We start from the raw sequence: 24,420 nt of genomic DNA, 5'->3' as shown, positions 1-24,420 counted from the left end.
AGACGGAAGGTAAGACATGGCACGGGTACAAGGGATAAGGGGGCAGCAGCTAGGGATGAGAACACGATGGGCATGGGGCAGCCAGGGGCAAGACAGGACTGATTATTACAATGAAGATGCAGCCTGGACTGGTTGGAGTGGGAATGCCCAGGTCTGGCATGAGTCTACACCAGGAGCCCACCATCTTTTTGAGCCTGCGGGCGCCACTGGAATTCTGACACAATGTGGTGGGGACAGCCACAAAATGGCTGCTATGGCTTATCTTCAGTGACACAGTGAAGATTCTTATGCCGTGGTGGCAGCTGCTGCCAAAGGAACATTTTTTAAAATCTTCAATGGCCAATCAGAAGCCTTGCTGGGTAAAACCCCACCTGGCCCTGGCCACTTTCTAAAAGCACTTGGTGGGAGCCAGAAAAGGTGATAGTAAGTGCCATGGTGCCCCTGGTCCCCTGGTCTAGACGTCTTGCTAGACTGTGGAACCGGGGGCTTAGAACTTTCAAGGGCAGGGAGGGCCTGGTGGCTAGGTAGATCTTTGGAGGGATGTAGGAAGGTTGTGTATAAGAGCCCCGTGGCGCAGAGTGGTAAGCTGCAGTACTGCAGTCCAAGCTCTGCTCACGACCTGAGTTTGATCCCGATGGAAGTTGGTTTCAGGTAGCCAGCTCAAGGTTGACTCAGCCTTCCATCCTTCCGAGGTCGGTGAAATAAGTACCCAGCTTGCTGGAGGTAAAGGGAAGATGACTGGGGAAGGCAATGGCAAACCACCCTGTAAACAAAGTCTGCCTAGTAAATGTTGTGATGTGACATCACCCCATGGGTCAGTAATGACCCGGTGCTTGCACAGGGGACCTTTACCTTTAGGAAGGTTGTGTAGTGGCAAAGGAGAGGACTCTCCCTTTGCCTTTCTTATTGGGAAATGAAAGGGTTAGTGCTGGAGGCCGGGTTCACATTAAAGGAAGCAAGGAGAGGTCCATGGTGTGGGGCTCTTCTGAGGGGATTCATGAAGAAAGAAGGCACACGGTGCCAAAATCTGGTGGCCATAATTTCCTCTAGGAAGGCTCCTATACTCATGGAATCCAGGAGGTGAAATTTTCCTGCAGTGGGAAAGGTGTGTATATGTGTGTGGGGGGGTTGAGGCTTCACTGGTTGAATTTCTGACTGACAGGCAGCCATTAAACTGCCAGAGAAGTTTGCAGCCTTTGGACTGAGATAAAATTTCTCTCACCCCCTGCCAGTGGGGTCCTCGGCTGTCTCTGGAGGACTGCATCTCCTACGCATCCCCCAAAGCCCATCTGCCTGCCAGCAGCAGTGCCTGCGTCCTCCCTGATCCTTTGACTGCTGGAGCACAGAAGAGGCAGCAGTGGTGGAGACCAGGAGGCATCTTTCCAAGTAACCAGCCAGGAGCTGGAACTCACCCTTTCGCGGCTTTTTGACAGAGCCAGGTCTTTGAAGAAGAAAAAAAGGAAACATGGAGGAACCGCATTTACATAGATCCGAAACTGCTGGCTCCTTGACTTTCCAAGAATATTTTTAGAACATCGGCACATATGTTGTGCTGCTGTTCAATCATGTCACACACAAAGTGTTGGGAAGCAGCTCAGCTATAAATAAAGGGGCTTGGTGCGTTCGTTTTAACCAATAGCACCTCCCTGGCTATTCTTACCCATTTGATATGCCCAACCTGGAGACAGATTTAAAAATAGTTAGAAAGCCTGACCCACTCTCTAAAGAAACCAGGTTTAGACCACTGGTCCTTCACTGGTTCAGAGCATTCCCAACTGCAGAAACAAGCCAAGGGGTGGGGTGGGGCAATATTATAAGAAGTGCCAAGTGCAATTGGAGGAGGCCATCCCCAGGATGCCTTTTGGTCCAGGACCCTGAGAAAAACTCTCATACTGCACACATTGTTAGCTTGACTGTGTAGAAGAGGACCTGCATTTCAGAATGGAGAGAGACACATGCAGAGAGAACACATGCACATGAGCCCAGGAAGCTGCCTCGCACTGAATCAGACCCTTGGTCCAGCAAGGTCACTACTGTCTGCTCAGCTCTGCAGGGTCTCAAGTTAGAGGACTTTCACATCACCTACTGCTGGGTCCTTTTAACTGGAGATGCTGGGGATTGAACCTGGGACCTTTTGCATGTCAAGCAGATGCTCTGCCACTGAGCCACAGCCTGCACCTAAAGAGAAGCCCCTGGATAGCAGCAGTGAAATTTAAGATGGTGCAGGCCCATAAAGTGTACTGGCTTAAGGGTTAGAAGAGGCACAGGGGTCCCATGAGAGGCAGATGAGAGATTCTACAGGTGCTGCTTCGCTTATCAGTGCAGCTCTGTGGCTAGAAAAGGGCTCTCTTCAGTTCTCAGTCATTTGGCCGGAGCTGTGGAAGAGAACTTCTTCGGATTAGTCATGGTTGTGTGTGTTGGTGTTCTGTAGTGGGAGGAAGGTGCTTCTGACTGTTGCTCGCTTTCAGGTTCCTCTCCTGCCCAGACCCTATCAGTTTGCAGAATATTGGTACCAGAAGGGCCATTATGCTGCAACGACATTTCAGGCTGACTCAGAGTGTGCCCACTAGGCACACTCCACTAGCAGCACCTTCCACTAGGAGCTGCTGCTAATTACAGCCTTGGGCAAAAAAAGATGTTACGTTACTTGGTGAAGTGTGCACACTGCAGAATCCTGAAAACTACAACTTGGTTTGTAACGTGCCTTTCTTTCCTTTTTTCAAACCCAAATCAGATTTTTAAAAAAATCCAATAAGCCCCAGATTCAACTTAAAAACAGGAATGTGCAAAAAATAAAAATTCAGCATCAGTTCTTTAAAAAAAAAACTTGGTTCAGTTGCTGTAATATCAGAATGAAAACACTCAGGCAGCCATTTCCACTGGTTTCAACGGGGAACACTTTTCCACAGGCAACTTCATCCTACCCGGATGTGATGAAATCCTCAGGGATTTCACCCCAAAAAATCCTTTGTGCCACATTTCAAACAGCTAACAGCAAGCATCCAAGTTTTACAGACAATTACAATCATAGAATCATAGAGTTGGAAGGGACCACCAGGGTCATCAAGTCCAACCCCCTGCACAATGCAGGAAATTCACAACTACCTCCCCCCCACACCCCCAGTGACCAAAAGATGGCCAGGATGCCCTCCCTCTCATCATCTGCCTAAGGTCACAGAATCAGCATTGCTGACAGACGGCCATCTAACCTCTTCTTAAAAACCTCTAGGGAAGGAGAGCTCACCACCTCCCAAGGAAGCCTGTTCCACTGAGGAACCGCTCTAACTGTTAGAAAATTCTTCCTAATGTCTAGACTGAAACTCTTTTGATTTAATTTCAACCCATTGGTTCTGGTCCAATCTTCTGGGGCAACAGAAAACAACTCAGCACCAAATGCAGGTCCTCTTCCACACAGTCAAGCTAACAATGTGTGCAGTACTTGAAGATGGTTATCATATCCCCTCTCAGTCTTTTTTTCAGGCTAAACATACCCAGCTCCTTCAACCTTTCTTCATAGGACTTGGTCTCCTGACCCCTCACCATCTTTGTTGCCCTCCTCTGGACACGTTCCAGCTTGTCTACATCCTTTTTAAATTGCGGTGCCCAAAACTAAACACAGTACTCTAGGTGAGGTCGAACCGGAACACAGTAACGTGATACCATTACTTTGCGTGATCTGGACACTATACTTCTGTTGATACAGCCCAAGACAGCATTTGCTTCCTTGTAAAGTGGGCACAGAGAGGCTTGAGTGGGTGTTTTGCCTTTCCCAGGATGCTCCAGTGGTAGAGGGGGGGGGGTTGTCTATTGGTTCCTTAAGGCGTAGCACACAGGTGAGGCACCCCCCTCCCAGCCTTATTTCGGTCCTAGCTGTGCTCTGGTGCTTTCAGCATTTTTCTCCCCGCCCCACTCATGCACCACAATTACTGGGAGGCAAATGCTGCAGTCAGGGCTGGATAGGGTGGGGTTTGGCTTCCCTGAGCTGCCAGCCCTGATGGTGTTCGGTGGCCTTCCTCTTGTCTTTCTTTGGCTGTCATTTTCTCATAGCAGCTGGGGGGGGTGCAATTTGAAGGGGAAATGTGGCCGGTACTTTCAGTGTTCTTCTGTGAAATGAAAGTGATGTGACAGATCTCACAGTGATCCTCCTCATCACTGATCTCTCATATAGAGGGAGAACCTGGACCCTTCTTCATCAGAGGTTTTAGCATTTTGTGTCATTTTGCGGGATGAAGAACTAAAGTTCTTAGTCTTCAGAACAGGCCTAATTTGCCTCGCTTCCCACCCCATTTGGCCTGCCTGTGTGCCTCTCTCTCACATGAATACACAAAGCTGCTTTATATTGGTCTATCAAGGTCAGTATTGTCTACTCAGACTGGCAGCAGCTTTTCCGGGTCTCAGATAGAAGTCTTCCACATTATCTCTTATCTACTCCTTTTAACTGGAGATGCCAAGGATTGAAACTGAGACCTTCTACATGCCAAGCAGATGCTCTGCCAATGAGCCACAGCCCCTCCCCAGCAGGCATCCTGCTGTGCTTATCATCCCCATGATGATAAGGGGTATCTAGTGTGGTTCACCTCTCTCTTTTTCTGAGCACTCCCTTCCAGTGCTCAAGTAGGTAGATTACTATCACATGGGATGTGGTGGGAGACTTTGGTCATTTATGCATGGTCGCTGTAGCCTCCTTTATTCCGTTTCAGACAGTATCAAAGTAACCCGGGTTGGGGGAAACTGTCTGCATTGTCTGGAACGATCAGGGACGAAACTGTGTGCTAATGGAGGCATAAATACAGAAAAGCAGTCTCCCAAGCTCAAATCAAGTCCCACCCCTTTTAATGCTGCTCTGTAATTGGCTTACCTTGCGAGGGAATAAAGGAGGCCACAGCGACCATGCGTAAATGACCTTTGAGTAGCTTTATCTGACTTTCCCCCTCCCAGCTTGCCTCCTTTAGGAGGAGTCTGAATCTCTCCTTCTGTTCCCCCCAGAGCCCTGCCTGCCTGTCAGTGGGTACAAGCAATGCTTTGTGTCTAGCAGGCAAACAGTGCTGCAGCAAATGGAATATCTCATGCAAACAGGACTCCTGGTTATGCCAAGAGATTGGGGGTGGTGGGGGGGAAGGAAACACTGCATATGGAAGTGAGTAGCACAGGCAGAGATTTGCCACAGTTGTGGCAACTGGAAGAGGAGAAAGAGCAAGAGGAATGGCAGAGGCTGGGAGGAAAGGCTGCTGGGCTTTAGAAGTAAAGGGAATGCTGCCTTATGGTTTCCAGTTCCTGGTTTTGAAATTCCTAGAGATTTGGGCTGGAGCCTGAAGAGGAAAGGGGTTTGGGAAGGGAGGGACCCAATGGAACATAATGCCACAGAACCCACCCTCTGGAGCTTCCATTTTCTCCAAAGGAACTGATCTCTGTGGTCTGGAGATCAGTTGTAAATCTGGGAGATCCCCAGGCTGCCCCACCTGGAGGTTGGCAATCCTATTTTGCTTGCATGAATAAGCACCTAGGCCAGGCCTGCATAGCTGCATAAAGCTTCACGGTCCATTAGCCTCAGCTTCTGTTATCACTGGAACTCTGGCAAGGGGAAATGAGCCTGGGAGAACCAGTCTGCCATGGTTTACCTGGACCACTGAATTCTCTGTTTGTTTGCCAGGCCGCCATGACTCTTCAGGGATCCGCCTGTATTACACGGCCTCTCTCCGCCCTCATGATGCCGGAATCATGGAACTGGGCTTAGTGTACACTCCAGTGATGGCGATTCCGCCTGGTGAACACCACTTCTCCTTGACAGGGTACTGCACTGATAAATGCACCCAGGTGGTGAGTATGTATAGCAGAAGGGAAGCTCCTGGTAGAGGCTCTGTCAGCTCCCCACACGGGCATGTTCTCTCTTAGCAGCTGCCACACCACACAGGGATTGGGGGTGGTGGTACGGGGCTCCATTTTGGCAACGGGTGACAGTGGCGAGCAGACAGCCATGAGAAGCCATCTCCCGGGAGCCAGAGAGTGGATGTAAGAGGGGAAGTAAAATGAGTGAGTTTGGCCATTTGGAATGCAATTTATTTTATTTCTTCTGTGCCTGAGCTTTTTTTCCTAGTCCAGTTTATATGCATCTTTTTGACCCCAGTAGGACCTTCAAGGCAGCTCTGAGCCGTTAAAAATAATATTAAGAAAACTAGGATAAATAAATAAAACAGCAGCAATTGGGCTAAGGAAGAATGTCTCTCTGTAAGGGTGAAGTCATAATAGTGTTCTTCACGGTTTGAATCTGGCTTTGCTGTTTACATGACAGACACAACAATGGCCTGAATGTTGCTTCAGCTTCCTGCCTTGCTACCCCCCTGCCCCCATCTTGAGAAAGCCTGCCCACTGTTTTCATGTGTTTCTACATTAATACACACTCCTTTAAGCATAAACACTTAAAGATCATCACAAACTTGATCCGAGAGTGGTGGCACAGACAATAGAGTTGCCAACTCCAAGTTGGGAAATTCCTGGAGATTTGGGGGTGGAGCCCAGGGAGGGAGCTCAGCAGGGTACCGTGCCGTCAGCTCCACCCTCCAACTCTGCCATTTGCTCCAGGGGAACTGATCTCTGAAATCTGGCAATCAATTGTAATTTGGGGAAAACTCCAGCCCCACCTGGGATGGGCAACCCTAGCTGCTAGCTGATACGCACTTTTAACTACTCTTAAAACGTTGCAGAAGAGGTTTTTTTCACAGCTTAATTATAGGCATTAACTGGCTGTGTTGTACCATGAACATTATTTATTTACATTATTTATAGTGTGCCTTTCTCACTGGGACACAAGGCGGGTTACACAGAATGAGTCCATACAATCAACAGGATGGGGCATTCAGTAAACAATGAAATAGGATTTGGGTTGTAGAACCAACCAGAAATCTAAAAAACAGCATTGAAGCAAAGCATAGCTGTTAACATGACACATAAAATGATGTGAGATTACATAGTAGGATCCAATTTACAGCAAACTGTACACGGTGGTATAGACCACAATCCCTGATAATTTGTCCAAGTAACTTTGTGAATCATTTTGTACAGTGTTATCCTATTGTCTTTGTAGAAAAGCCCTCTTGAATAATTCAGTTTTGCATTACATTGATATTCAGACTAACCTTCAGACTAGCCTTTCTCAAGCCCATGCAGAAAAAGATTGTCCTGTTGGGTCACCCAAGGGAGAGAGTTAGTCCTAGCATTTACCCTGCCAAGACAGTCCCCGCCCTGCCCCTCCCCTGGCCCTTTGGCCATCGCCTTGGACCACATGGTGAAAGGAATACAGAGCTTTGCTCAAAAAACAATAACCATCCTATGAGTTCCATATTAATTAATCCAGACTACCAATCATGAACAGGAATCCCTACCATTCAGAGACATGCATTGAAAGAGGAAACCATCTTCTCCTCGTGTCCCATGTCCATATCAGATGGGATCAAGGCATACCTAGTTTGTGTTAAATAATCTTGCATACAAGCCCTGGAGTGCAAGGCCAGCATTAGTATCAGTTCTGTCAGACAGAGGAGAACGTGGACTGAGGCTGGGCAAAGAAGCCTGCCTGGACCAAGGTCATGCCGGGAAGACAGTGGGGGACTGCCTGAGTTCCCAGCCCCTGTTCTTCCTCTCTAGATGCCATCAGACCAGGCAGGGCGCGCCTGGCCCTTCCCCGGCAGTGGGCGGGAGCTGTGCCGTTTCTCTTGGCAGCAGCCTGACAGCTGAGAGTCTGCTAAATACATCTCAACATGCACTGTTCTGACAGCACACAATTCACAGCCTTATTAAACATCCCAGTACACTGGGCTGCTCTATAGAACCCACCAATCAGCCCCCACGGTCAAGGGTTTTTATGACTGAATAATGCTGCGCAAAACAAGGAGCCAGACCCAGATGTTCAGGAATGGCAAGTGGGGGGCCCGCTGGAGTGGAAGGCATTCCCCCTCCGTAGCCATCTGCCACTCAACGGACAGTAGTGTTCCACCCATGCAGTTTCAGCTCATAAGAGGTGGACCTCTGACACCAGCGCCACCAGTGCCAATATCGGCTTCCACGTCTCTCTGAAATGGGCTGGGACTCAAGCACTGAAAGGAAGAAGGGGGTGTGGGGAGAGCAAAGGAAACCAAGGCTTCAGTCTCGATGAGATGGTCCTCACCTCAAAGCCGTGGCCGCTTACCAGAGGAAAGCCGGGGGCCGGGAGGGGCAGGGATGGTACAGTCCCTTCAGTGCAGAGAGGCCATCGCGCTGCCTAATTTAGTGTCTTCTGGACTTGGGGTTCCTGGAGAGAGGGCAGGGGGAGGAAGCAGGGCTTTCCCCCGAATTAAAATGGGAGAGAAGATGTGTTCCTCAGCCCTCCACACTTATTCAGCAGTAGCCAAACAAAAGGGAGGCCTCCTTCGAGCACGGGCAGAAGAGCTCTCTTCGCAGCACCTCCCAGATGGCCCCTTCCTTTCAGTCAGGACTGGGATCCGCTTTCTGGGAAAAGTGGGGAGGGCTCTGGGCTTTCCCTGCCCCTGTTAGCTGCAGCATGGAGTGCAGTGGGGAACCATGGGGGCCACCTCTGGGCACATGTCAGCTGCCCATATATGATATATGGCAATGCTGCATGGGGACTCTACCCCTGCCCCCTCAAGCTCTGAGCACTGGATGCGTCCAAAAGAGGGGCTTAATTTCTTTTTAAACCTAAAAAAATAGTTAACTTTTATTGAAAGGTTCAAATAAGATTGGAGTAATTTGGGAAACATGTACAATGTATCTAATCACTTGAACTAATGAATTTTAACGCTGTTCATTCGTCCAACCCTCTTTGTCATAAGTTATCTTTCAGGCAGCGTGAGGCTACAGTTGTCTCCCTCACTGGGTCAGGGTGTTCAGTCTCGCCACTCTGTCTCTGCACTCTCTCAGCTGTAAGAGGGGTAGGGTTGCCAGGTCCCTCTTCGCTACCGGCGGCAGGTTTTTGGGGCGGTGCCTGAGGAGGGCGGGATTTGGAGAGGGGAGGGAATTCATAGAATCATAGAATTGGAAGGGACCACCAGGGTCATCTAGTCCAACCCCCTGCACAATGCAGAAAATTCACAACTACCTCCCCCCCCACACACACCCAGTGACCAGAAGATGGCCAAGATGCCCTCCCTCTCATCATCTGCCTAAGGTCACAGAATCAGCATTCCTGAAAGATGGCCATCTAACCTCCTCTTTAAAACCTCCAGGGAAGGAGAGCTTACCACCTCCCAAGGAAGCCTGTTCCACTGAGGAATGTTCTTAGAAAATTCTTCCTAATGTCTAGGCGGAGACTCTTTTGATTTAATTTCAACCTGTTGGTTCTGGTCCGACCCTCTGGGGCAACAGAAAACACCCTCCTCTATATGACAGCCCTTCAAGTACTTGAAGATGGTTATCATATCCCCTCTCAGTCTTCTCCTCTTCAGGCTAAACATACCCAGCTCCTTCAACCTTTCCCCATAGGTCTTGGTCTCCAGACCCCCTCACCATTTTTGTTGCCCTTCTCTGGACATGTTCCAGCTTGTCTACATCCTCCCCCATCCTGTAATTATGCATTTGATTTTTCCTACCTAAATACAGAACTTTACATTTGTCTTTGTTGTCTTCAATGCCAAAGTGGCCATTTTCTCCAGGGGAACTGATCTCTATCGGCTGGAAATCAGTTGTAATAGCAGGAGATCTCCAGCTAGAACCTGGAGGTTGGCAACCCTAAACAGGGGCCTAATTTTGAGTGATAGTTCAGCTGCTCTTGTGGCTCCCTGCCCCCCTTCCAGGCACAATGTGGGCTCACAGCCTTAATTCAGTCAATGTGCAAGATGTGAAATTCAGCCTGTGAAGTCTGGAACCTGCTCCTTCAAAGCAGTCCTGGTATGGACGGCTAGCCTGATCCCATCAGTTCTCAGAAGCTAAACATGGTCGGCCCTAGTCTGGACTCGGGAGACCATCAAGGAGGCCCAGGGTTGCTATGCGGAGGCAGGCAATGGTGAACCACCTCTGCTCGCCTCTTCCCTTGAAAGCCTCACGGGGTCTCCATAAGTTGGCCCCACCACCACTGCATTCAAAGCTGGCCCCTGAGATTTGAAACAGGATGAAATTCAAAGGCTGCAGACTGTTGGGGGTTCAGTTTTACCAGGTGGTGACAATCGGACATCGTACGGCGGCAGCAGGTACATTTTTAGACCTAAGTACCACATCTGGATCCCTGCTCACGTCTGAGGCCTCTGAGTTGGTCACTGGCTCCTGCCGGCCTCCTGTGCAGAAGAGCTCCTGAGAGGCGGAGGGTGCTGCTTACGGTCCCTTGCTGGCTTTCCTTTCACAAAACACAACCACAGCAGCAGTGGACACAGCATTCTGTCCTTCCCCCATATTGCCCATTGGTCACACTGTCCTCCAGAGCATTCAATGACCTCTTTTTAAAAAGCCTTCGCTACACATTGTGACTAGGAGTTCCACAAGCTAAAGGAAAAACACACGAGCAGTAGTCTACCTAATTCTTCAGGTGGAACTTAAATCTGTTTCCTGCTGCCTTCCATTTTTTCATTACAGAGGCATCGGGATGCTTGACAAGAGATTGGCACCTGACACTATAAAAAATGAAATTCTATTTAAAATTAAAATTATTTAGGAAAACAACACATATAAGGATAAGTGTTACCATTTTGTGTAAAGTTTGGCTACTGTGACTGAGGTTGAGAGTGATTTGAGAGGTTTTGGGGGGATTCCATGTCCTGGGTTGTGACTATTGGCCACTGTGTTGGTCCCCTTTGCCTGCTCCCTCCCCATGCCAGGCTCTGCCTCCCTCTGGGGTTCATATTTTCGCCTCCCAACTACACACCCACCTGAGTGGCCGGAGCGTGATGACGGTGCTGTCCCGTGAAGGGAGAGAAGAGGAAATCGTGAACATGGATCTGCATTACAGCCCCCACTTCCAGGTAGGTGGCGCTTTTGCATCCAAGGGATTCATCCATTTTTGCATCCATTCAAGATTGTTGTTTTCTCTCTCTAAAGCCCCCAAACTGCCTTTGAATAGAGGAAATGTTTTCATTTTAACATATCTGCATATTACCTAACCCTGCATGCAGATGCCTTTTTGAGATATTGAAACGTAAAATAATATGCAAACCTACCAATACCACTGTAACTTTCATATCAGCAGTAATGTTCTTTGTAGGTGGAGACACCCCAGATTAGTCAGAAGACCTTTCCTGCCCCTTATACTGCTGGTGCACACCCTGCAGAAGACCCTGGGCTGGTGACATTATGGCTGGTGGGGTGTGAGTGTATTGGAAAAATAATGGCTGGAATAATTACTGCATGACCCTGCGCCCTAATGCGGGAAGAACAAAAATATATTTCATGGGCCTCCACCCATCACCCAGCATGTGTCATAGACTCTCAGAACTAAATGAGGGCATCCTTAATGCTCAGCCTCATTAGTACAGTGAGTACACTGCCCCCACAATTCATCAACCAAAACTTTAGTTGATTGATATATTGATTAAAACTCATGGCCTTAATTTTTTGCTGATGTGTGCCTCTCTGCAAGGTAGCGACTGGTCAGGAAAGCACACTTAGGGTTCAGTTCTGTGCATAGCAACTTGGTCCACATTATATGCAATTCTTTACAGAGTCTGCCATGTTCAGAACTCCAAGAATTATGCCATTGTTTCATTATGGTTTTATTTTCAGAAATAAACTTTCTAGCAGTAAGGATTGTAGAGGAACATTGGAAAACAGGCAGTGAACATTTTTGGGTCTCTCCCCTGTAGAAAAATCCCTCTCCTTCTTGCTGCCCCTACTGATTGCCTTCTGGCCTTGGTTTGTTTTAGGAGATCCGCATGTTAAGAAATATCGTGACCGTTTTCCCGGTAAGTGCTCCATTAACTTCCAAGATGTGGTTTGTTTAAGTTGTCACACTGCTTCATTGGGCTGCATCCTAAGCGAAGGCTTTGTTTTCCTTGTTTCATAAATCAGTCTTGTAGAGAAAAGATTTGGAGCCATCAGAATTGAATATGAATTGTTGGCATCCTTCCCCCAAAGCAGGAAACCAGACATTTGACAAGATGTAGACCAGGGGCCAGAAGTAGGGATCCTTGCTTGGCAGGGCCAGCTGACTGCTCTGGCAGCTGCTTCGGTGGCATTATCTGAAGCGTGCACTGCAGTGCTTCTGGGGCATGACAGGCATATGACAGGATATGACAGGCGTATATGGTTCCCAAACCTTTTCGGGCCACCGTCCCCTTGGTACCATAAACTCATCCCCTACCCTACGCTATGAAAAGCATTAGAGGTTGAGTACCCCTTATCCAAAATGCTTGGGACCAGAAGTGTTCCGTATCTCAGATCTTTCCATATTTTGGGATATTTGCTTATACATAGTGAGATATCTTGGTGATGGGACCCAAGTCTAAGCACGGAATTCATTTGTTTTTTATACACATAGCCTGAAGGTAATTTTATACAATATTTTAAATAATTTTGTGCATGTGGGGCATCGTGGGGAACTTGCCGTTGGTACGACCGGCCTGCACATGTGCTGTTTTATTACCCTTTGTGGGCAATCAAAAAGTTTTAGATTTTGGAGTATTTTGGATATTTGCACAAACCACTAAGGAAGATAATGAAGATGCAAAATTTGGGTCACTGAGGGAAAATTTAGGGTACTACTAATAATAAAAATTCTGGTAATCAGATGACATGCTATGCTGTACATATAAGTATTGGGGAAATATCTGAGTATCTTTTCAGAAAATCAAAATTGAAACATTTAAAAATTTTATAAAATCTATTCACCCATAGAATAATGCTTGTCTGGGAACATGTGTCTCTGTGCCTGAAAATACAAAAATACAAAAAACTATTCATGGATATCGATGGATAATGGAGAATATGTTGAAATGTTTTGACAGCGGTAAATTGTATACATAAAAGGTCCTGGTGTTGCGTCCTGCTGAGGCCCCTCCCCTCCCTAAACCTCACCCTTCCCAGGCTCAGTCCTCAAAATCTCCAAGAATTTTCTACCCCAGAGCTGGCAACTCTAATTGCATTGGAGATCAACCTGCTCCCCTCATAGGTAGCACAGGGGATTGAGCGGGTGGGCAAAAGACCTCAAACCAGCTCTGCTGATCAGACCCTCAGATATGTAATGTAATGTTTAGCCTGAAAAGGAGAAGACTAAGAAGGGATATGATAACCATCTTCAAGTTCTTGAAGGGTTGTCATATAGAGGATGGTGCCGAGTTGTTTTCTGTTTCCCCAGAAGGTCAGACCAGAACCAATGGGTTGAAATTAAATCAAAAGAGTTTCCATCTAGACATTAGGAATAATTTTCTAACAGTCAGAGAGGTTCCTCAGTGGAACAGGCTTTCTTGGGAGGTGGTGAGCTCTCCTTCCCTGGAGGTTTTTAAGCAGAGGCTAGATGGCTGTCAGCAGTGCTGATTCTATGACCGTAGGCAGATGATGAAAGGGAGGGCTTCTTGCCATCTTCTGGGCATGGAGTAGGGGTCACTGGGGTGTGTGTGTGGGAGGTAGTTGTGAATTTCCTGCATTGTGCAGGGGTTTGGACTAGATGGCCCTGGTGGTCCCTTCCAACTCTATGATTCTATGAATTGCGAGAAAGATACGAAGTGGGGCTCCTGGGGTGGGAGTTTTTTATGATCTGTTTGGATTCTCTTCAGTGGGCTCTGATTTGTTTGTTACTCTGTTTTTCAGCGGTATTAACAAAACAACATACAGCAGCATTCACACTAATCTGAAAAAATGTGGAGGAACTAGTGTTGTCAATTAGAATGTCTTTTCCAATAAAAAGCAAAAGGCACCCACTTTTCTTGAACCATTATTTTTCTCTAAGTTCATTCATTTCAGCTTTCTAGCTCCTTAATTAACTGCTGGTGTTCATAGGTATCCCTGCCATTTTTAAAAAAATAAGCTCAAAGTACCTTAGCTTTCAGTTGTAAACCCCAGATCAGTGATTTATGACTTCCTTATAATTCAGAAGAATAATTAGTGGCTCCGGTCTTACACTGATACATGCGGTGTCATCAAAACTTTGCTTAACAAATGACCAGCATGGTTGAATTTGGTCACAGTTCCACCAAAGACAAGAAAGGTCAGTGTGATCTTCTGTATACTTCCAGCATTTAAATCTTGCTGTGTTACATATTTTACAAGGGGGAACCTAGGAGGACTCGCAAGGGAAGAAAATCCCATTGGTCTTCCCTCTCTGTGCCCCCCCTTGTCCAGTTGTCCTTCCTCCCCCCCTCTCTGCTCTTCCTGCCTGGTTTGTCCTCCTTGTCCTCTTTATTGGTGGTGGTGGAAAGTGCCATCAAGTCGCAGCTGATTTATAGAGACCTCTCCAGGGGTTTTCATGGCAAGAGACATTTCATGGCAAGAGACATCCAAATGTTGCCTGCTTCTGCATAGTGACCCTGGACTTCCTTGGAGGTATCCTATCCAAATGTTAACCCAGTTCAACCCTGCTGAGCTTCCAAGATCTAATGAAGTCGAGCTAGCCTGGGCTATCCAGGACAGGGTGTCTTTTTTTATTGGGTCACCCTAAGAAAACAACATATATAAAACATGTTGATTAAAATATTAACAGATTAAAAAAAATAGAAAACAGAAGCAGTGCTTAGAAAGTTATTTAAGTGGCAGCAAAGAGGCAGAGAAAGTGCCAAGGAAAGTGTGTGGGGTGACCAACAGGGTGATCCTAAGCAAGGTACACCCTAGAACTCTGCCTCTTCCACACAGAGGTGATTTTCCGTTGCTGCTGTGAAAACAATAGAGCATTTTGGCACAGCAGTTTCTTCTGCCCCTTCTTTGCCTCAGCACGCCTTGGCCATTATTTCCTTTCCCCAAACCAGAGTTGTTTCCAAACTGTTGTTTTCGGCAGACCCAAAGGTACTGCCAGGGTTCTTCTAGCACACTTTCTGCTCCAAGTAAGTGGAGGAGGAAAGTCAGGCTCAGGGAAGATGCAAATGGGCACCAGGAAACACAGTGGTTGGGGGCATGGCACTCCGAGGCAGCATGTCGGGGATCACTGCTGAATAGTCTTCCAGGGCAGCCCCACATAGAGGGCAGGTATATACTTGCTTCTGAAGGGAAAGTGCAACCCTGCCCAAAACAGACTGGCCTTATTATCCACCAACAACCTTATCTGGCCTTGTAGTTTCCCTGCAGCTTCCATAGTTACCAGAGCGTTCTCTGTGAGTGCGAAGCTGTCCTTCTGCTGCTGGGGAAAGTGCCTTTAGCGCTGCTTGCTGCAGGATCCTCTTCACCCTCCCAACTTCAGCCCCTCTTCCAGGCATTTTGTCTTTTTCCATCCCTGTAAGTTCCAGCTCCTAGCTGCCATATAGCATATGAGCACATCTTTTGTCTTTCTATCAACAGGGTGATGTGCTCAGGACCACGTGTACTTACAACACCGAGGACAGAACTCAAGCAACTGTGGTAACTATGTCTGCCTGTGTGCAAATATAGTGTGGATTTTCTGGAGCCACCAGTTTAGGAGTGGAAGTTATCTATTGCCCTAAAATTATCCATTGCAAACTTTGATCTCCTGCATATGCAGAATGTTCAGTGAATATTTGGGCAGATGCCAGATACACATCAATTATTTGCTATGAACATTTGACATCTTTTGGTAATAGATTTCAGTATTTGACATCTATTGGACTGCGTTGGTCAGCCAACATGCACTGGGCTTGGGTATCTGAGAGGTTATGATAGATGGTATGAATAAAGCATGTCACGTTTGATGCTAGATAGCTTGTAGTAATGACACCTGTGAAAAATTAAAACAGAATCACAAGATTAAGTTAAAAACACTCAGAATCTGAAGCAAAATGTCCTCTTAGACAGCCAGCTTTGAGGTAGTGGAGAGGACGAGGGGGTGTCTGAGACTAAAGCCGAGGTCGACGGAGGCACAACAGCCACCTCGTGACAGTGTTGGTCGCAATTAGGATCAGAGAACTTTATAGTCCCAGCCCCCCAGTCAATATATGGGCTGTGCCCCTTGAGCCAGTTAATTCCCAACACCACTTCATATCTGATAGGGGCTATGGTAAAGTCAATTTGCTCCCAATGGTGGCCAATGCCCATTGCCACCCCGCGAGTGTGACGATCTACCGGCCCACCCTTGAAGTCACTGCCATCCATTTGGGCAAACTGGATGGGAGCTGGCAGGGTTCCTGACTTGACTTTGAGCGCTTTGAAAGTGGCTTCATTGATCAGGGAGCGGGCACACCCGGAGTCTATGAGTGCCTTGACTTGTAATTGGGGGCCCCTTTTATGGTGTTGTAACACTACGTCCACATACACAGTATCTTCGATCTCACTCACCTTCATTGGAGCTTTGGGTTTTGCAGGAACAGCTGCGAGGGTCCGTGGTGTCGCTCCACTCACCGCAGACCCCGCCCGTTTTTTGACAGATCCAAAGGAGAGTCAAGATTTAAAGCAGGGGGGTCCCAGCCTCTGTCCTCATCCGAAGATGGTGAGCTGTCCCCTCCCGGGGCACTTGTAATCCGGGACCCCAATGGGTCCACCGGTGCAGGCTCGCTGGGCGCATCTCCAACGTGGAGAGCCGATGGCGCGGTCCGTCCTGGAGCAGCGCTACGGTTGGCCGTGGTGCCTCTTCGCTGAGGTCGCCCCCGATTCCGGGGCGGTCCAGCCAGTCAAGAAGGGACCAACCGGTCCGGTCGAAGCAGGCAGGCTGCAGCAAAGTGGCCCATGGCTCTGCAAACGATACAGGCTCCCCTTTGAAACCGAGACACGCGGTCTTGCGAGGGTAGAGCAGGTCTCCGCAGTATAGGAGTTGCAGCCTTAGGTGGGGGCTTTTGGTTGCCCCCCTCCCTGGCCTAACGCCGGGCCAGCGAAATGAATTGGCGGCGGCTCTCCACCTCTTCTGCTAGTAAAATCCATTCTTCAAGAGTGTCTGGGTCTCGTTGCATGTAAGCCCAGTTCAGTATCTCAGGATGTAAGGCTTCCCAGAAATAATGTATTCGGGTAGCTTTGGTCCAGTCCACTATTTTACTGGCGAGTCTTTGGAATTCGTCCGCGAATTCCCGCACTGGTGTAGAGCCTTGATGAAGTTGCAGGAGGGCTGCCTTGGCCTTCTCTCCCAGGAAGGGGTCCTCAAAACGTCGCCGTAATGCTTGCTTGAAATCATCGAGTGCGCGTATGGATCGGGCCCGAGTGTCAAACTGGAGAACCATCCAGTCGGCGGCTTTTCCAGTCAATAGTGAGGCAACAAACCGTACTCGGCTGTCTTCGGTGGGGAAGTGCTGCCCCTGTTCCCTCATATAACTGTCCACTTGGTGTAGGAAACAGGGCAGAGCCTCAACTGAGCCGTCATAAGTCACCCTTAACCGTGGCTGCTTTCACTGCATGAGAGGGGGCGTGGGGGGTTGCCCTGGGGGCGGCAAAACTGGTTGTCCCAGAGGCGGTAGGACTGGTGCCCCCGGTGTCGGCTGGGCTGGTTGCCCCGGAGGGGGCAGAAGTGGCGGTCTCAGCGGCGGAACCTATGGTGCCCCCGGTGCCGGCTGGGCCGGTTGCCCCGGAGGGGGCAGAGTTGGCGGTCTCAGCGGCGGACCCTGTGGCCGTGGAGCCGGCTGAGTCGGATGCCCTGGCACTGGTTGAACTGGGGGCGTTTGAGAGCGCTGTAAACGTTCGTTTTCACGCATTAGGAGCTAATAAAATGCACTTCAACAAAGACAAATGTAAAGTTCTGCATTTAGGTAGGAACAATCAAATGCATAATTATAGGATGGGGGAGACTTGTCTGAGCAGTAGTGTGTGTGAAAAGGATCTTGGGGTCTTAGTAGACCAAACACTGAACATGAGTCAGCAGTGTGATGCGGTAGCTAAAAAGGCAAATGCGGTCTTGGGCTGCATCAACAGAAGTATAGTGTCCAGATCGCACGAAGTAATGGTATCACTTTACTCTGCTCTGGTTAGACCTCACCTAGAGTACTGTGTTCAGTTTTGGGCACCACAATTTAAGAAAGATATAGACAAGCTGGAATGTGTCCAGAGGAGGGCAACAAAGATGGTGAGGAGTCTGGAGACCAAGTCCTATGAGGAAAGGTTGAAGGAGCTGGGTATGTTTAGCCTGAAGAGGAGAAGACTGAGAGGGGATATTATAACCATCTTCAAGTTCTTGAAGGGCTGTCATATAGAGGATGGTGCCAAGTTGTTTTCTGTTGCCCCAGAAGGTCGGACCAGAACCAATGAGTTGGAATTAAATCAAAAGAGTTTCCGTCTAGACATTAGGAAGAATTTTCAAACAGTTAGAACAGTTCTTCAGTGGAACAGGCTTCCTCGGGAGGTGGTAAGTGCTCCTTCTCTGGAGGTTTTTAAGAAGAGGTTAGATGGCCATCTGTCAGCAATGCTGATTCTGTGACCTTAGGCAGATGATGAGAGGGAAGGCATCTTGGCCATCTTGTGGTCACTAGGTGTGTGCAGGGGGGAGGTAGTTGTACATTTCCTGCATTGTGCAGGGGGTTGGACTAGATGACCCTGGTGGTCCCTTCCAACTCTATGATTCTATGAGGCGGGACTTGATTTGAGCTTGGAGACTGATGGTGCATAGATTCCCAACAAGAAATTATGGGCCCAGCCAGCAACAAGCCTCAGGTAAAACTCCCATGCATAAATGACCAAGAAATAATGTAAATAAATACATCTGAAGAAAAGCAGCGGAGCTGGAAGTGACTTCTGTCACTCATAGTTGCCAGCTCTTGGAAGACACAGAAAAAGGAGGTTAGCCTGCTGAATACAGTAGTTAGAGATCAAATATCAGCCGTAAATCACAAGTGCAACAATGACTGAAAAAGTGAATTTCATTAATCAATTGTGTGCAAAGAACAAGAGTATGATACAATAAGCACAAACAACGTTTCACCAATACGTGGTAAACTACAAGGACCTACAAGGTCCTAAACATAAAAAACAAAGAATACGACAAAATTGTGTCATCAAAAGTCCATATTTCTATGTGCTACTAATGCTTGTAGCTTCTATGTATAAAGTAGCCATGGTTCCTGTGATTTCAATATTGTCTCTATGGGACAATATGTCTCTCCTGTTTTGATTGTAGACAATCTTCCTCAGGAACAACATGGACTGCTATGTAGCCTGTTCACATGTCTTTTGTACAGGAGAATACCGGATCCCTGTAGAGATGATATTGAAATCACAGGAACCACGGCTACTTAATAAATACAAGCTACATAAAAACTACAAGCATTAGTAGCAAATAGAAATATGGACTTTTGATGGCAAAATTTTGTCATGTTCTTTGTTTTCTATGTAGGTCCTTGTAGTTCACCTGTAGGTCCTTGTAGTTTACCACTTATTGGTGAAATGTTGTTTGTGCTTATTGTATCATACTCTTGTTCTTTGCACACAATTGATTAATGAAATTCACACTTTTGCAGTCATTGTTGCACTTGTGATTTAGTGCTGATATTTGATCTCTAGCTCTTGGAAGACACCAGTCTTGCGAGGGACAGGGGCACGTGCCAGGGCTCAAGATCACCACCTGTGTGCCCAGCGCCAGAGGGGAGCCAACTGAAAGTGCTTCATTTGTGTAAGGAGCACAACCATTCTGTCTGTTTTCAGATCCCACCATACACGATTAAGGGCACGCACAGGTAAACCTACAATGGCTCAGATTCCTATTCTGCCGCATGGTCAAAGCAAAAACTAAAAGGATGTATACCTCAAGCATAGTTTAGACATCCACAGTGCAATCCTAAGCAGAGTTACACCCTTCTAAGACCTTTGGCTAAGTCACACAATGAATGCAGCACAGGAATTAATTAAGCATTTAGAACATATTCTGGAAAGCCAATGCATCCATTTTACAGATGGGAAACACTGAGAGTTGAGTACCGGTATATTGATTTTAAAAAATATCACTGAATTTACAGCACAGAATCCCACATATATACAGCAGATCTCTCAAAAAAGTAAGCTGTCCTGCACAAAATCACTGAATCCATTAAAAAAAAAAATATGTTCGGCTAGAGTATTTTCAACCTGCCTCTTTCTGGGACTGGACTCAAGGCACATAACATGATAATATATAACATACCAGTAAAAACTGATATATATTTTTAAAAGCAACTAATCCATGACATTGTAATATGGCGCAATTGCCTGGAGACCAAGCCCTATGAGCAAAGGCCAAGGGACTTGGGAATGTTCAGTCTGTAGAAGAGGAGGCTGAGGGGGGACATGATTGCTCCCTTTAAGTATTCCTGCCACTTAGAGGAGGGCAGAAAGCTGTTCCTGTTGGCAACAGAGGATAGGACTCCCAATAATGGGCAGAAAGGTACCAGCTGGACATTAGGAAATTGCGGGCAGAAAGGTACCAGCTGGACATTAGGAAATGGCTGCCTAGAGAGGTGGTGAGCCCCCCCCCCCCCACTGGCAGTCTTCAAGCAGGGGCTTGGCGAACAATTGTCAGGGATGCTCTAGGCTGATCCTGCATTGAGCAGGGGGTTGGACTCCATGGCCTCCTTCCAAATCTATGGTTCTCTGACTCTATGACTGAGGGAATGGTGAGGATGGAATCTGGTCACAATAGGAGGGTGGGGGAGGAAGGGCTTTGGGCCAGAGGAGTTTGGGCCTGGGACACAATTCATAAAAAGTTGACCTTAGCAGTGGAGCCGGATCCTGTGTGAATATTTTGGCTTTTATGTTCTCCAACCTGCAGGGTGGTTTTGGGATCATGGAAGAAATGTGTGTGAATTATGTCCACTACTACCCACAAAGGGAGCTGGAGTTATGCAAGAGTGCCGTGGATCTGGGCTTCCTCCATCGATATTTTAATCTTGTAAACAGGTGATGTATCCACAGGTCCAAATCCAACTGCAGATTCAAATCCATTTCCAGGGGGCAATATTTTTTTATGTTATTTTGCTTTTAAATTGCTTTAATATTCAACAAAATGGCTTACAATACTTAAAAACCATTAATATAAATAGCTCTTAAAGAGAGCACAATTCCCCCTGTCCAGAGCAAAAGCCAACAAATAAGAACAGACAATTAGTGGAAAGGCTTAAATATATCATTAAACACCCTTATCAAAATCTGAAAGGCAGGACGGATGCTGCCTCCTGGGCTTCCAAGAGAGAGCTTGGAGCGACTGCAGGGAAGGCCCTGCTCCTCGTCCACCAGGGCTAGTGCCTGGGAGTGGGTCTCACTGGCTGATCTTTATGAGCAGAACTGATGGCAATTGGCGTGGCTTGTTCCTCAGCCATTTAAAGAACAGAGAAAGCCTTTCTCTGTGTTCTGGATCCTTGTCAGACCAATGGGTAGAGAGGTTGGCCAGCATCACCCCTCTGGACAGGCTGCACAAGTGTGGAACATGTGCTCTCAAATGGTATGAGATCATTGACTGAGGAACCTACCCGAGAAGCAGATTGCCCAGGGCCTTTCCAGAAAGCTTGTAAGACAGCAGTATGTATATGGCAGATATAGAGACAGACTCACGGCTGCAAATGAGATTGTGGGCAAAGTCCTTGACTGTGTCTTGATTCTACTGTGCCACCAAAGGTTAGATGAAGTTCCTCAGGGGGAAGCAGATCCAGCTGAGGGGTATCACCTGGCCCACCGCTGCCTTAGAGCCTCTCCTTCTCATTATCCTGTTGGGATTTCTATGGTCAGACAATGACAGCCATGCTGGTAGGCTCCCCACAGGCCAAGATCCATCCATGGCTTGGGGGGTCATTCCCTGCTGCTTTTGCTTCATCCAAGTTGGAAGCGGGCCAGGCTTGGGGGCCTGGGCTGGATGTCGCTCACAAGCTTCTAGTTGGGCATTTCCAATGCAAGACATTTCTCCTTCTTGTAGGTTTAATGATGAGGAAGTCTGCACATGCCCAGAGACCTCTGTTACACAGCAGTTTTCTTCTGTCCCTTGGAACTCTTTCAACAGAGATGTCCTGAAGGCCCTTTATGACTTCGCTCCAATTTCTGTGCATTGCAACAAGTCCTCAGCTGTCCGATTTCCGGTACGTATGGTAAACAGAGAGAATGAACAGACTGTGAGCTTTGTTCAGGTTTGGCAGATCACAGAACCCCATACCCTCCATTTTAATAGATAATGCCAAAATACCCTCTCATCCTTACCTTTCCACATGCTGGAATTTGGTGTTTCAATAACTGATCCTCAAAAGCAGATAAGGTGAAAACAATGATGTCCCTGTGGGCAGAGTGCTTGTTACGCAGAGAAGCGGCAGACTCATTGATTAAAGATAAATGTTTATTAGGGAACTACATTTTAGATAGGAAAGCTAAGAGACAGGGTAAAAAAGAGAGGGAGAGGAGGACTTCTGAGAAGGAGAAGAATAAGAGTTGGTTTTTTATACCCCACTATTATTTACCTTTAAGGAGTCTCAAAGTGGCTTACAATCACCTTACAAGAGCCAGCGTGGTGAGGGGTCAAGAGCGGTGAATTCTAATCTGGAGAACCGGGTTTGATTCCACACTCCTCCACATGAACAGCAGATACTAATCTGGTGAATTGGGTTTGATTCCCCACTTATACACATGAAGCCAGCTGGGTGACCTTGGGCTAGTCACAGCTCTCTTAGAGCTCTCTCAGCCCCACCTACCTCACAGGGTGTCTGTTGTAGGTAGGAGAAGGGAAGGTGATTGTAAGCCGGTTTGATTCTTCCTTAAGTGGCAGAGACAGTCCTTCCTTTCTCACCAACAAAAAAACTGGTTGGATCCAAGCAAAGATACATAATGTGGATCCAGATCATTTTGGTTCATTGCATGACAATTATCGCCTGCAATTACCATGAGCTTGTGGATCAGTTGCTACTGATCCAATGATCATATTCTTATACCTGCTACTAATTAAGATCGCTCACCCAAAATAGAAAATATAGGTAGTTTTCACTTTGGAAGTAGAACATTACAGATGATGAAGAAGAAGAGTTGGTTTTTATATGTCGACTTTCTTTGGGGGGTGGGGAGAAGGGTTGAAGGAGCTGGGTATGTTTAGCCTGAAGAGGAGAAGACTGAGAGGGGATATGATAACCATCTTCAAGTACTTGAAGGGCTGTCATATAGAGGATGGTGCCGAGTTGTTTTCTGTGTCCCCAGAAGGACAGGACCAGAACCAACGGGTTGAAATTAAATCAAAAGAGTTTCTGTCTAGACATTAGGAAGAATTTTCTAACAGTTACAGCAGTCAGTGGAACAGGCTTTCTCGGGAAGTGGTAAGCTCTTCTTCCCTGGAGGTTTTTAAGAAGAGGCTAGATGACCACCACAGTGCAATCAAGTAAAAGGGGGCTGGAGGTGGGTGGGAGTGGGCAGGACAGAGAAAACCAACAGAAACATGATGCACGAGGGAAAAGATGACTCAGAATCAGATTTCAGAAAAAGATCAGTGTAGAAATGGTCTCGCCCTGAACTGGATGGACCAGGCTAGCCTGATCTTGTCAGATCTCAGAAGCTAAGCAGGGTTGGCCCTGATCATTATTTGGATGGGAGACTCCCAAGGAAGTCCAGGAGGGGCAGGCAATGGCCAACCACCTCTGAACATCCATTGCCTTGGAAACCCTACGTGGTCACCATAAGTCAGCTGCGACTTAATGGCACTTTACAGACACACAAAGGTTGCCTTAAAAGAACTAGGAAAAAAGTGGGGGAGCAAACAAAGTGAAATGCATGCAGAAGTCAGGAGATAAACCAAAGCAATATGGGGCCAGAACCGATGGGAAAAACTCATGTGGCCACCGTATCACTGTCCTGCCTTTACTGAGACTTCTTTGGTGCATTCAGCGTTCACAAGACCTTACAGCAGAAGGCCCCCGTGTCTGTCTTTTCTCTGCAGGGTGAATGGGAGAAGCAGCCTCTACCGAAGATTACTGAGGTGCTGCCCGATTCAGCCCCACGCTGTGATCACCGCCTCGCCCATCCCCCGACATCTCCCACTCTCGTGAAGCTCGACAGGGAAGAGCCGGGCCTGGTGTGATCAACAAAGAGCGTTTGTTCATCCCAGTGCCAAACTTTGGTTTCTTGGATGTCTGCAGCAGGCTGAGGTCTGGGGTTGTTTTGTGGGAAGGGATTTGGCACGGGAGTCAGAGCCCGGCCAGTTTGGGAGGGAATAGTCCTGGCTTCCTGGGTAAGCAGAATCAGGTCAGGGAGGAGCTTAGCAGCATCCAGAATGATCCGCTGTTTCAGTCCCTGATGCAGGGTTTCTGGCCACTGAAAATTTCCTAATTGATCCAGAAAAAACCCTCTGGGGGCCTTGGTGACAGGAAAGGTTGGCCAGGCAGTTAGTCCGTCAGTCCTCCCAGCCAGCCAGTTATTCATGCCTTAGTGACACCCAGATCAGGCTATGCTTGCACACCCTACATGGGGCTGCTTTGGGGGAATGCCTGACTTGCTCATTTGGCC

The 24,420-nt window shown here is 47.6% G+C and overlaps 1 protein-coding gene across 1 annotated transcript in view; it reads left to right on the top strand.

Moving 5' to 3' along the window:
- Positions 1 to 23,995, top strand: part of DBH (dopamine beta-hydroxylase) — a 61,155-nt gene extending 37,160 nt beyond the window's left edge. Inside the window, exons 6-12 of the mRNA XM_056860190.1 lie at positions 5,651 to 5,817; positions 10,797 to 10,940; positions 11,838 to 11,876; positions 15,397 to 15,456; positions 20,726 to 20,853; positions 21,863 to 22,022; positions 23,855 to 23,995. Of these exons, the coding sequence (XP_056716168.1) occupies positions 5,651 to 5,817; positions 10,797 to 10,940; positions 11,838 to 11,876; positions 15,397 to 15,456; positions 20,726 to 20,853; positions 21,863 to 22,022; positions 23,855 to 23,995 (839 nt within the window). The remainder of the gene's footprint in view (positions 1 to 5,650; positions 5,818 to 10,796; positions 10,941 to 11,837; positions 11,877 to 15,396; positions 15,457 to 20,725; positions 20,854 to 21,862; positions 22,023 to 23,854) is intronic.
- Positions 23,996 to 24,420: the final 425 nt, after the last annotated feature.

The sequence above is a fragment of the Euleptes europaea genome, chromosome 14 (genome assembly GCF_029931775.1).
Source record: "Euleptes europaea isolate rEulEur1 chromosome 14, rEulEur1.hap1, whole genome shotgun sequence".
Lineage (NCBI taxonomy): Eukaryota > Metazoa > Chordata > Lepidosauria > Squamata > Sphaerodactylidae > Euleptes > Euleptes europaea.
This window is presented reverse-complemented; position numbering and strand designations above follow the sequence as displayed.